At 36.4% G+C, this 13985-nt stretch overlaps 1 protein-coding gene across 1 annotated transcript in view; it reads right to left on the bottom strand.

Annotated features, from left to right (window-relative positions):
• CFAP47 (cilia and flagella associated protein 47) overlaps positions 1–13985 on the bottom strand; it is a 521025-nt gene that overhangs the window by 178392 nt on the left and 328648 nt on the right. Inside the window, exon 49 of the mRNA XM_032330937.1 lies at positions 12691–12802. Coding sequence (XP_032186828.1) covers positions 12691–12802 — 112 coding nt within the window. The remainder of the gene's footprint in view (positions 1–12690; positions 12803–13985) is intronic.

Here is a 13985-nt window from a genome sequence, read left to right as displayed (position 1 = left end):
ATCTCAAGCATTTAGAAAACTTAGAAAACTTCCTAAAGCAAGTTTCTATGGCAACAGTTAAACCTGGCAAAGTCTTTGCCCTTTTGCTCTTGGTCACCCCACACCCATCTTGCTCTCTCCACTGGCTTCATGCTTCACCACTCCCTATCATTAATGACGAATACTGTGGTTAAGGAAAATTTCTGTATGGCTGGGCTTTTATCACCTTGTGAATTTCTTGCAGGTACATTAATTCTGTCAATAAGTGTTTTCATAAATACCTACTCTATGCACAGTACACTACAAATGAGTGAATGAATTTTAAGTGTCTTGTGTCTCTAATACACTACCCCAAAAAGTCAGTAGCAGACTAAAGATGAAAGCCAAAGGATATCTCTGCTAACCCTCTTCCTTCTTCTCTTTTTCTTTCTTTTTTTTTTTTTTTACTTCATTTTAACCACATTTCTAACTCATTTTCTTTTGTTTTATTTTCCGTCTTTAGTGGACCAAAAGGCAAAGTGGAAAAACAAAATTTGGTGGCTAATAAAAGAAACCCAGTGCTGGGGCCAAATCTGCTTTTATTTTGTGTATAATACAGCTCTTGTCTTCTATTCCTTTTAAGATCTTAATTTTTATGATAAAATGTGTAGCAGTCTAGCACCCAACTGTAGTCTTTTAGCCTCCATTTGTTTGTGGTATTATACTATTTTTTCTTTCTATAACACATTTTTGAAATGTGTATAACAGAAGACATTATAGACAACAGGAAAGGATTAATAAAGTCTATAAGATTCAGATTTCTGTTATAGAGGATGGCTGATTATGTTTTACCATAGGAAGAACTTATGCTTTCATTACTGGGGCAATATGTTAAAGCACTAATAACATAGGTTGCCATTAAAACTGCATGTTTCTTCCTGATTCACATAAGAAAAAAATGATATGTGGCATTTCATCAAAATCAAGAATCTGTGTAATCTTTCACAACGTATACATATATCAAAATGTCACACTGTGCATCTTCAATATACACAAGTTTTATTTGTCAATAATGCTGGGAAAAAAATAACTTCTGCTACTCAATAATAGACAGTATTAAGAAAATTAAAATGAATACCACAGACTGGAAGAAAAAATTTTAAAGCATGATAAAAAATGTAACCAGAATAAATTTTTTTTAAAGATTTTATTTATTTATTTGACAGAGAGAGAGATCACAAGTAGGCAGAGAGGCAGGCGGAGAGAGAGGAGGAAGCAGGCCCCCCGCCCAGCAGAGAGCCCGATGCGGGGCTCGATCCCAGGACCCCGAGATCACAACCCAAACCGAAGGCAGAGGCCCAACCCACTGAGCCACCCAGGTGCCCCTAACCAGAATAAATTTCAAAAAAATATTAAAAATTCAGCAATAAGAAAACAACCAACCAAATGTAGGGGGAGGGACAAGCAAAAGATTTGGAAAAGCATTTCAGAGATGACAGAGAAGGAGAAGAAAAGATGCTCAACACTATTACTCAATTGCAGAAATGTAGATTAAAACCACACTGCAACTATACTGCACAAGGGTTAAAATGGATAAAAGTGAAATGGTGAGCCCTACTAAGTACGGTCAAAGGATACAGAGAAACTGGAACTTTCATGCAGTGCAGGTGAGAATGGAAAAAGGAACAATGTCTTTGAGAAACTGTTGGCAGGTATTTCTTTAAACATTATAAATTCAACTACCATATTATCCAGCCATCCCACATATAAGCATTTACCCAAGATGAATGAAAGTATACGCCCATGCAAAGATTATATATGAATTCTCCTATCAGCTTTACTCATAATTGCCCCCCCAAAATGGAAAATTCCAAATGCCCATCAAAAGGTAAATAGATGAACAAATTGTGGTATATCTATCTCATGGACTACTACTACAATAAAAGGAATAAACTATTGAAACATGTACTACATAGATGGATCTTAAAACAGTTATGTTGCATAAATGAAAACAACCCCTCAAAAGGGTGTACACTGTATGATTTCATTTGTATACAGTGCTAGCAAATGCACACAAAGTGACTAGAAAACCCAGATAACTGGTCGCCTAGGGCAAGGGTAGTTTGTGGCATGAGGGGAAGGGAAGGCGAAGGATTAAAAAGGGAACCTTTTTAGGGTGACATATATTCGTTATTTCATTTGTGACAATGGATTCATGGTTGTAAGCATGTGTTAAAACTTCTCAAACTATATACTTTAAATATGCACAGCTTATTGCATGACAATTATACCACAATAAAACTGTTTAAAAAGCACACTTGGTATTTCAGATATTATAGTCACCACTGCTGAGCAGCATAACAACAAGATCTGAGAACTGTCACCCCAAACTCAATGCAATGTATAAGCAGGATGTGTAAGTGAAGTTCACATCCAATTATACGTATCTTTCCAGAGTAAGTAATATCATGTATGAGATAATTAATGCAGGATAATTAATAAGCCATATTGAAATCTTCACTATAAATCTATCTCTCATTTACTTATCACTTCTATTCATTAACATCTCTCAGTTCCACAAATTCATATATGTTTCCCTGATACTGAATGCAACTGTTTGCTCATTTGTTTGGATTCACCGCACTGTGAAGGTGGCTTCTTAGGCCTCCATGTAAAGCCTTCATTTATTTTTTTTTTTCCTTTAAAGATTTTATTTATTTGACAGAGAGAGAGAGTGAGACAGAAAGCACAAGCAGGGGGAGCAGGAGAGGGAGAAGCAGGCTCCCTGCTGAGCAGGGAGCTTGATGCGGGGCTCGATTCCAGGACCCTGGGATCATGACCTGAGCCGAAGGCAGACACCTAATGGACTGGGCCACCCACGTGCCCCTATATTGTTAATTTTATTTTAAACTTATTTCTATGAGTAATTTCTGAATGAAAAATGAATTCTTTTATTAAAAAAGAATCCTTAGATTCCATCTGAGCAATAAAATGGGGGAGACTGTTTTTCATAGAAATGCTGAATGGTAAGAGGCAAATGTTCACAAGTATTTTTAAAATTTCTGGAAGATCCATGTTAAGATAAAATGCCCCCCCCCAAAAAAAGAAGTTTTAGATTCAGAATTTTTTTAAGGAGGTGCGGGCTTGAGGAAGAGAGAGACCGAAAGAATCTGAAGCAGGCTCCACGCCCACCACAGAGCCCAAGACAGAGCTTGATCTCAAGACCCGTGAGATCATGACCTGAACTGAAATCAAGAGTTGAACACTTTATCAATTGAGCCACCCAGGCGCCCCTAGTTTCAGGATTTTTGAATGATCTTCTAATCTGAATGATTTCTGAATGATCTACTACTAATCTCAACTGGTTATGTGTAATTCGTCACATATTAGGAAAGCATCCTTGAAGGTTGATTAGAATTTAAACATTTTCATAAAAATGTATGAAAAAAATATTTATAATAAATCCATGTATCTGAGATTCCTAAGCAAAAGTCTTTTTTAAAAAAGATTTTATTCATTTATTTCAGAGAGTGAGTGAGAGAGCGAGCCCGAGATGGGGGAGTGGGAGAGGGAGAAGCAGACTCCCCGCTGAGCAGGGAGCCTGGTGTGGGGCTCAACCCCAGGACCCTGGGATCATGATCTGAGCTGAAGGCAGATGCTTAACCAATTGAGCCACCCAGGCATCCCTAGAATACTTATTTTGATTTTGGGGAAAGGGGCAGGTAGAAGTTTAGTGCTCACAAACCCTGAAAGGTAATGCCACACAGATGGCAAAGCTGTCTTGAAACATCAGAGCGGGAAAGCACGGATGATAAAAGCAAAGAGAGGAGCCCAAAGGAGCATGAGGGGATCCAAGCAAACTCAGTTCATTCCCTCCGCAATGGCCCAAGGCCCTGCTTTTGCAAAACATTTCTTTCACCTAAAGAAGCAAGAAAAATGCTTTAGAGCAACCAACATTTGTTTTGAAGACCGTGGAATCCAACTGGTTTTCATGCCTCCACAACTATGCTCCGGTCCATAATGGTGAAGGGAACACGACAGTAAGATCCAAATTCGGTTTCAGCCAAGTTTCTGTCATTTTTATTGAGACAAATTAGGACAGAGAGAGGGTTAAAGAAGCTGCAAAGCCCCCTGCAATTCCATATTGTATCAGGGAATTTAAAAAAATGTTAGTATATTAAGTAAGTGTGCTACACATTATTTGAGCACCTATTAGATGAGCATGTTCTATATATTCCCATAATGGCCATGACCTCCCTGAAAGATTAAGCTATCAATATTTTACATGTAAGAAACCTGACATTCAGTGAGGTCAGGGTCATACAACCAGAGAATGAATAACTGGAGATCGAAGTCATGTTTGACTTCTAAATGTATTCCTTTACAACACAATAACAATAAAATAAGAAAGAGTAAAGTTAAAGATATGCAATGTTACCACAGCAATGTGGTGGCTAGCATGAATATAATGCCCAAGCTTTAAATGAAAAATGTAAATTTAAATAGCCTAGTTTTGCTCAGCTTCACACTCTGAAAATACATGTGACAGGCAGTGCTTCTCATCACATACAATATCAGAAATCAAATTTTGAACTTCATTTGTATTTTAAAGATGGCAACTGGTAGTATACATCTTGCTGGATAGTGTATAATTTCAGAGAATAGCAGAATGCTAAATATAAAAACAATTGTTATCTTGTTTAAACATAGGCCCAACATAAGAACTTTATTGTGCACGCAGTAAACATTTTGTTTTGACACTGAACAAAAGTTTATGAGGAAAAAACATTAGTCTTCAGCAATGCTGACTAAAAGCTTACTTGCAATTGTTTGGACAAGGCTTTCTTGTGACAGTGTCATAACAGATTTCATTCTAGTATAAGAACTTCTGAACTGCAAATTTGTAGAAATGAATCTTAGCTGTAATTTACAGTTGTGTTGAACTGAATGAATACAATCATTTTTCAGCAAGTAAAAGACCACTTTCAGCTGCTATTGAAAAACTACAAGGTAATTATTGGCACCATCACAACTGATCATTGCTACCTATGTTCAGGAGCTACCATATTATCAAGGGTCATTTTAGACTACTCTATCATGAATATTCAAGGTAGAGACTAAATTTACTAAAATGACAAGAAACCATCTTAAACATGGATCCTCAATATTTGGTTTTGTAATGTGGAATAAATAACGAAAGCACCCTGGTGAGAGCTCTTTACTATGTCCATGTAACGTTCTGTACCATCTAAAGCCTTGATAGTGTAAGTAAATGTTATATGAAAATATTCCTTAATTTTGTTAATTCTTAATTTTTTACCTGAGATATAATAGACATATAACATTGCATTAGTTTTAAGTGTAAAAAAATTCTTGTTGTTCAATGTCTGGAAATCATTTTAGGCCAACATGCTATGATCAAGACATTATATTCTTTCAGCTGGATTTTTGCTCATACATATAAATGTCTTATAATTTATTAAGTGATCCTTGTCACTGCCTATCTCTTCTGTACATGTGTCAACTCTTTGGAAAAATCTAAGATATTCAACTACTCAAGTTCACCCCACCCCTTTCTTTGGTCACAAATAAATGTCATTAATGATTATAAGAATTTCTAAAGACCTTTTCTTTGGAGATGAAAGTATGTTTGTTGCTCAAAAGTAAGAGTTCATAAGAGATAATTATCAAATCTTATACTTAGCTTAATAAAATCAACTGTACTAATTAACAGTTAGACAAAAGCTGCCGTTTATCTAGTAGACAGATAAAATCTAGGTAGCTCAGTCAGTTAAGCATCCAACTCTTGATTTCGGTACAGATCATGATCTCAGGGTCATGAGATCAACACCCGGCAATTGGCTCTGGCCCGCACTTAGCTGGGAGTCTGCCTGGGTTCTCTCCATCCCTCTCCCTCTGTCCGTGCCTCCACTAGTGCTCTCTCTCTCCTTCTCTCTCTCTCAAATAAATAATACATAAATAAATAAAATCTTTAAAAGTATATTTAGGGATTGTCTTCTCTATAATATCAACATATTAAATTATTTCAGCCTGGTTTTGAATCTTTACTTAATGGTTGACTTGAATATATGGTTATTACCCTTTGAATGTCCTTAGATATACATAGGCATATATCAAATTTTGAACTTCATTTGTTCTTAGATATATATATATATGTGTGTGTGTATATATATATCCATACATATTACCCCTTGAGTGTTCTTAAATATAGAGAAATATATATCTAACAGAATATTATTCAGGCATAAAAAAGAATGAAATCTTACCTTTTCCCATGATGTGGATGGGGCTAGAGATTATAATGCTAAGTGAAAAAAATCAGAGAAAGACAAATACCATATGATTTCACTCATATGTGGAATTTAAAAAACAAAAAAATGAACAAAGAGGAAAAAATGCTCTTGGTTATCTCGGTAGGAACTGCATTAAATGTGTAGATTGCTTTGGGTAATACAGACATTTAACGATATTTGTGCTTCTAATCCATGAGCACAGAATGTCTTTTCACTTCTTTGTGTCATCTTCAATTTCTTTCATTGTGTTTTATAGTTTTCAGAGTACAGTTTTTAAGACTCTTTGATTAAGTTTATTCCTAGGTACTTTACTATTCTCAGTGCAATTGTTAATGGGGTTGATTTCTTAATTTCTCTTTCTGCTGCTTTGTTATTATTATATAGAAATGCAGCAGATTTCTCTATGTTGACTTTGTATCCTGTAACTTTAATGAATTCATTTATCAGTTCTAGTAGTTTTTTGGTGGAGTGTTTCAGGTTCTCTACACTGAGTATCATGTCGTCTGAGTAGTGAAAGTTGTACTTTGATTGGATGCCTTTTACTTCTTTTTGTTGTCTGATTGCTGTGGCTAAGACTTTCAGTACTATATTGTAGACATCCTTGTCTTGTTCCTGACCTTAGTGAAAAAATCTCTCAGTTTTTCTTAATTAAGCATGATGTTAGCTGTTAGCTGTGGGTTTTTCATAGAAGGCCTTTATTATGTTGAGGTATGCTCACTCAAAACCTACTTTGTGGAGAGTTTTAAGATTTTATTTATTTGACAGAGAGACACAGTGAGACAGGCAACACAAGCAGGAGAAGTGGGAGAGGGAGAAGCATGCTTCCTGCTGAGCAGGGGGAGGGAGGGGTTTTTTTTTTTTTTAATCATAAATGAATGTTGTACATGGTCAAAGCTTTTTCTGCATCTATTGAAATGATCATATGGTTTTTATCTTTTCTTTTCCAACAGTGATTGATTTGCGAATACTGAACCATACTTACATCCCAGGAGTAAGTCCCACTTGATCATGGTGAATGTTTTTAATTTTTAATAAAAAAATTTTTAATTTAAATTCAATTAGCCAAGATACAGTACATCATTAGTTTTTGCTAAAATATTCAATGATTCATTAGTTGAATATAACATCCAGTGCTCATCATATCACGTGCCCTCTTTAATTCCCATCACCCAGTTACCCATTCCCCAACCCACTTCCCTTTCCCAACCCTAAGTTTCTTTCAAGGAGTCAAGAGGTTTGTCTTCCTCTATGGTTTCTTATCAACTTTCCCTCCCTTCCCCTATTATCCTCTGCACTATTCCTTATGTTTCACATATGAGTGAAACCATAAGATAATTGTGTTTCTCAGAATGACTTATTTCACTCTGGAATGGGAGAAGATATTTCCAAATGACTTAACAGATAAAGGGCTGGTATCCAAGATCTATAAAGAACTTCTCAAATGCAACACCCAAAGAACAAATTATCCAGTCAGGAAATGGGCAGAGGACATGCAGAGACACTTCTCCAAAGAAGACATACAAACGGCCAACAGACACATTAAAAATGCTCCACATCACTTGCCATCAAGGAAACACAAATCAAAACCACAATGAGATAGCTCAAACCACCTCAAACCAGTTAGAATGGCTAAAATTGACAAGACAGGAAACAACAAATGTTGGAGAGGATGTGGAGAAAGGAGAACCATCTTACATTATTGGTGGGAATGAAATCTGGTACAACCACTCTGGAAAATGGTATGGATATTCCTCAGGACCTTAAAAATAGAGCAAACCTAGGAACCAGCAATTGCACTATGGGTTATTTAACCCCAAAGATACAGATGCAGTGAAAAGAAGGGGCATCTGCACCCCAGTGTTCATAGCAGCAATGTCCACAATAGCCAAACTGTAGAAGGAGCCAAATATCCTTCAACAGATGAATGGATAAAGAAGATGGGGTTCATATGTATAATGGAATATTACTTGGCCATCAGAAAGGATGAATATGTACCATTTACATTGACATAGATGGTACCAGAGGGTATTATGCTAAGTAAAAAAAAAAAAAAAATTAAAGGAAGTATAGCTGACATATCTCCCAGTTAATTATATAACCTTCCTTAGTGTTGTTTACTATCAGAATTACATTGGACTCCCCTTTCTCCTTTATCTCTCCACATCCTATTTCCATCAGATGTAACTGTGGTGGACACTATACAACATCAATCACATTCTTAATCGGGAATGAAGGACTTATTTTTGTAGCTACAGGGAATGATACTGGAAGATAAAAATTAGGTCAGCCCTCTCTGGGCATTGTCTTAGCTTGAAAAAAAGCCTTATCCAAGGTCAAACCTACTTTCACATGCAGTCTGCTTTCAGTGACTGATCAATACAGTAGCATAAAGGCCCAGTTCCCCTCTCCTAACTTGGGACAACTCCAAAAGACCATCCTAGCTTAAGAGGCCCCAATAAATTGACTAAAACCCTTGACTGGACTTATCTAGAAGCCCAACTTCCTTCTCCTCCTGGTCAATATACCTTCTTATCTTTCTTTTCACAAATGTTGATCATAATACACCTCCTAATAAATGTCCTGCCAATCCCCCATCTCAGAATTTGAATCCCTGGAAACCCAAGCTGTTATAGCATCATTTCCCATTTTTATTTATTTTAAAACTGTTCCTCTATTCTTTAATCCACTATCACTGGTCTAGTTCAGTCTGCCCTTAACTTTGTTTTTCTTTCTTTTCTTTTTTAAGATTGAGAGATTGAGAGATTGAGAGAGAGCAAGCGGTGGGGGGCAAAGGGGGTGAAAAGCAGAGGGAGAAGAGAAAGAGAATCTCAAGCAGAATCCTCACTGAGCACAGAGCCTGACACAGGGCTCAATCTCATGATTCTGAGATCATAACCTGAGCTGAAATAAAGAGTTGGATGTTAAACCACCTGAACCACCCAGGTGCCCCTACCCTTAATTTTCATCTAAAATGGTCAATCTTCACTATTCGTTCCAAGGCCAGAGAGGCATTCAAATTCAAGTCTCTATAACACCCACTTTAAACATGATTGTGGCTCACTGAAGGTGCTGCAAAAATTCCAAATCTGTCCATTTTTCAAAATTTCTACCTACCAAACAGTATGACATAATACCTATTGTGGTATATGCTCTTGGTGTCCCACGAAAATCACCTCTGCAGACAGCTTCCATATACAGCATTGGTTTCCTAGGAGTTTTCCAGTGGGGAATGATTCATTGCCATGAGAATCTGCCCTAAGAGCAAACTTTAGCCAGTGATGTATTGGAGTTAGTGGATCACTACCACAGTTTGCTCGTTCTCTGGCATGACAATTCTGTCTAAAGGTTCCCGGTGAGCTTACTCAGGTCTCAGCAGTAGTCTGATACCTAGCTTACTTTTTATTGACTTTCTCCTTTTAGCATCTTACCTTCCCATTCTTTCAGAGTACTTATTGTGATCAACTCTCACCTAAACTCTTTGCAATTAAACTCTTTTCCAGGGTCTTCTTTTAAGAGAAGAAGCACAAATATTGAGAACTGATCAACTAGAATATTACTAAAGGCTCCTAAAGGATCCTTCAGATCTAATTGCCCTCTCTTGCCCTTCCTATCTGTTTTATATTTTACCTCTAGAATTTTCTTTCTAAAATTCTGTTGACTCACACTCCTTAGAAATCCTCAGTGACTCCCACTGCAATAAGAAGTAAAACAAAACTCTGCCCATCAAATTTGGCCTGTATTTCTAACTGCATTTCCTACCACAAACACACAGCAGACATACTCCTCAACTCATTACTGACATGAAGCATCTTGTTTGTGCTTTCAGTAAGATTGCTCCCTCTGCTGTAAGGACCCCGCCATATTGGCAAATAAATCACAGCTTATCCTTTGTGGTCCAAATCAAACTGATTATCCCCTAAAAAGACCTCTCATACCCCCAGTGTTAGGGTTAATATCTCCTGCTCTCATGCTCCCCAGTGCCATATATTGTCATTTTGGTATATCAAAGTGTACGTTTTACTAAGATGACTTATGGATATGTATTTCTACCACCAGATATGAATTCCTAGTAGGCAGGAGGCATGATACCCATCTTTGCATCCATGGCTAATATTTGAAATAATTAACAACTCTATATTCTAATTTGGCCATTGAGAAAGGACACGGGATAAAAATCCTGGGGCACCCTGGTGAGTTATATTTTAACCGTTTATTTGCTGCTGCCTTGTTGGGAAGTCCTGGGGGGCCTGAGGGAGGAGTTATGGTGCTATAGTGGCAAGGTTTTACTACAGTGGTGCTCAAACAGTTGGGTATAGGCCAACATATATGGAAAAGCATCTGTTACAATATTTTAACAAATAGGGCATAATTAGCTGGATGTCAGCTTTGTTTACAACTATTATACTTATAAAGGCTTCCCAAGTTATAGGCCTTTTGTAAATAATATTCTAATATACATATGGAAATGTTAGAGTGTGTTTTTTAATTACATTAGATTAACAACTATTCAGAAGCAATTACATTTATACTGCTTCAAGTACTGTATAAGTTTTCTTACAATAATATCATTAAGATGGACTTCGCCTTGTCACCTTCTCCAAATCCTATCAACAGTCATTCACCTCTAAGGGACTGCCCTGGAAAGAGCAGACATGACAGTGTCTTGCAAATATTTTTCAAAATTATGAAGCCTACAAAACCTCTTGTGTAGCTAGCAAGAGTTACTAATTCATCCCCACTTAATGATGTACCTGGAGTCACTTTTAACTTCCTCAAATTCCTTCAAAAGTCCTTCAAACCAGCATGTTAAATGAGTTCATATCTTGTTCACTGAAACTATGTATTGAAATTTTATGGTCTCTGAAAGCTGCCAAAACTAACAAAAAACGACTATAGGAAGGAAAGATATATTAAATATGATTTCTTAATTATTCTTAGCTCCATTTCCATAACTTTAAGATTCTGATTCATAGATAAGGAGTTTTGTTTGTTTAAGGAAGTCATACACATTTCTGATACAACAGTGTTGTGCAGTTTGAGGTTCCTCATATGTTCTTTCTCATACATAGCAGAACTCACTCCCTTTTGTAGAAGAGGAAACTGAGATTTAATATGTTTATCAAAAATAATGGCAAATCTGAATGATTCACTGCCCTTTACAAAAGACTAGCTAACATTCCAAAACTAAGGGAAATCCACTAGCAGGGCTGCCATTTGACTATTAAAATGAGAAGTGAACTTTAGATTTCTAAAAATCAATTCTTCTGAATTACATAAAATAACAAAATATGCTACTTTATTGAAATGCTAGGAATAGGTTCACTATAGCTTAAAATCTACCCATCACATGGAGAATTATTAATTGGCTTTGCAAAGCCAAATAAATGTCTGAAAAGTGGTGGGAGAATTTTGGAAGATGCTGATAACTATGACCCTAGTAATATGTGAGGTCAAGTTCACTAGAAGCAGACAGTGGGGTTGGGCAAGTTGGGTCTTGCTTTGCAGCACATTTTGTTCTAGTAGTATTGAATGGATCACTCTGTTTGCCATTCTGAAGTTTCCCTTCTACTTATTAATAGCACTGGCATACTAGGTATAGTCCCTTCTATGCTAACTATAGACCCTTTCCTAAAACATTTTTTGTTGAGGCAAACAGGGTTGAGACACTAATTCTTCCACGGAGCATAAGATTGCTACTAGGTGTGTACTTACTATACTTCTAAATTATATCCATTTACCTATATATGATGATTTTCTCATCAGGATCCAACCATCGTGGGGCATGTAATTCTCTCTCAAACAGGACAGCTTACTTCTTCAACGAATCAGTTCCTCAGTTCTTCCCTATGACTCTTCGAATTTCTCAAGCACCCTCCCTTCAAAAGTTTATAGAATAACCCTCAGCACTGTTCCCAGGCAAGCAATTCTGTTCAGGAACCATCAGGGCAATTTGTATAAATGAATGCTTCATTAGAGACGAAGGAAGGAAAATTCACACACCAAAGACTTTAGCCTATTTTTTCATGTATTAATTCAGTGCATATGCTTGTTTTATAATACCTATTCCCATAAACAAACATTCTCATAAGACGCTGCCTGGCACACAAATTGGTTTAAGTATTTAGAAGTATTTATCACAATTTTAAATGTAAATACCCTTAACTAAATATTTCTACTTCTAGAAATTTGTCCAATGCATACATTCAAATAAATGGCCAAAAGAGTATAGCTCAAGATAGAAAAGGTATGTTCCAAAGCTCCAATTATTCACAAAGCTAATGACTGAAGTAGAAAACCAAATTTCCCTCTGTGTCATTTATTAGAAAAGGGAAATATAAACGATATTTTTAAAATTTCTTCTCATCCTGTATCTGTCCTAGTGTGGTGGTTAATAATATTTTACTAATGGTTTTGTTACCTTTGAATATACCACGTTTCCTAGGGGACACATGTAGAATATATGGAACCGCATTATCAGGGTCTATGGTGATTTTTGGATTTCCCCACACTATTGGAAGATCTGAAGTTACCTAGAAAAGAGATTTCAAAGAATTACACAATGTCAATATTTATATGAAATTCATGTAACAAGCTAAAGCATAGAAAAAACTGAAAACTTAAATACTTCCATTAAAACTGTTCATCATTAAATGAAAAGCAAACCAGAAAACATTACAGTAAAAGAAAAATCTGAGGAGATCTCTGAAAAAATAGAACAAAGAAAATGACTCTTACAAAAAGAAAGATGCTTATTTTCTGTTGCTTCTTGTAGCAAGAATACTGATGCTTAGACAACTTGAGTATCTTTTATAGGCCATGCATAACAACTTGATGTGTAAGAGATGAACCATTTCAATGAATTTTATATCAATATTAATACAGCAAATAAAGAATATTTAAGTAGCATTTGACCATAACTCTGGTTAAATCCAACTTTCAGATCACTGAATACTATATCTCACTAACCCCCACTGCCTAGGCAAACACTAATCTACTTTGTGTCTGAACAATTCATAGAAATCATGTAACATGTGGTCATTTGTGACTAGCTTTTTTCACTTAGCATAATGTTTTCTTTTTTTTTTCTTTTTTCTTTTTTTTTTTTTAAAGATTTTATTTATTTATTTGACAGAGAGACATCACAAGTAGGCAGAGAGGCAGGCAGAGAGAGAGAGAGAGGAGGAAGCAGGCTCCCTGCTGAGCAGAGAGCCCGATGCGGGACTCGATCCCAGGACCCTGAGATCATGACCTGAGCCGAAGGCAGCGGCTTAACCCACTGAGCCACCCAGGCACCCAGCATAATGTTTTCAAGGTTCATCTGTATTGTGGTATATATCACTATATCATTTCATTGACAAATGATACTAAATTGTATGATATGCCGTATTTCATGTATCCACAAATGTGGAAATTCCGTTTGCTTCCACTTTTGTCTACTATGACCAATTCTTCCATGAAAACATCTACGAGATTTGAAGTGGACATAGATGCTCATTTGTCATGGACATAGATATATCTAGGAGTGGAATTGCTGAAGCAAATGATAACTCAATATTTAACCTTCAGAGTTACTGCTTCCCAAACTGTCTGTCAAAGTGACTGTACCATTTTCTTTTCTACCAAAAGGGCATAATGGCTCCTATTTCTCTACATCTTCTCTCATAGTTTTTACTGTCATTTTGATTATAGCCTTCTTAGTAAGTTTGAAGTAGT

This window comes from Mustela erminea, chromosome X, assembly GCF_009829155.1.
Source record: "Mustela erminea isolate mMusErm1 chromosome X, mMusErm1.Pri, whole genome shotgun sequence".
In the NCBI taxonomy this organism is placed as follows: Eukaryota; Metazoa; Chordata; class Mammalia; order Carnivora; family Mustelidae; genus Mustela; species Mustela erminea.
Note: the sequence above shows the minus strand (reverse complement) of the source record. Positions and strands in the feature narration are given on the sequence as shown.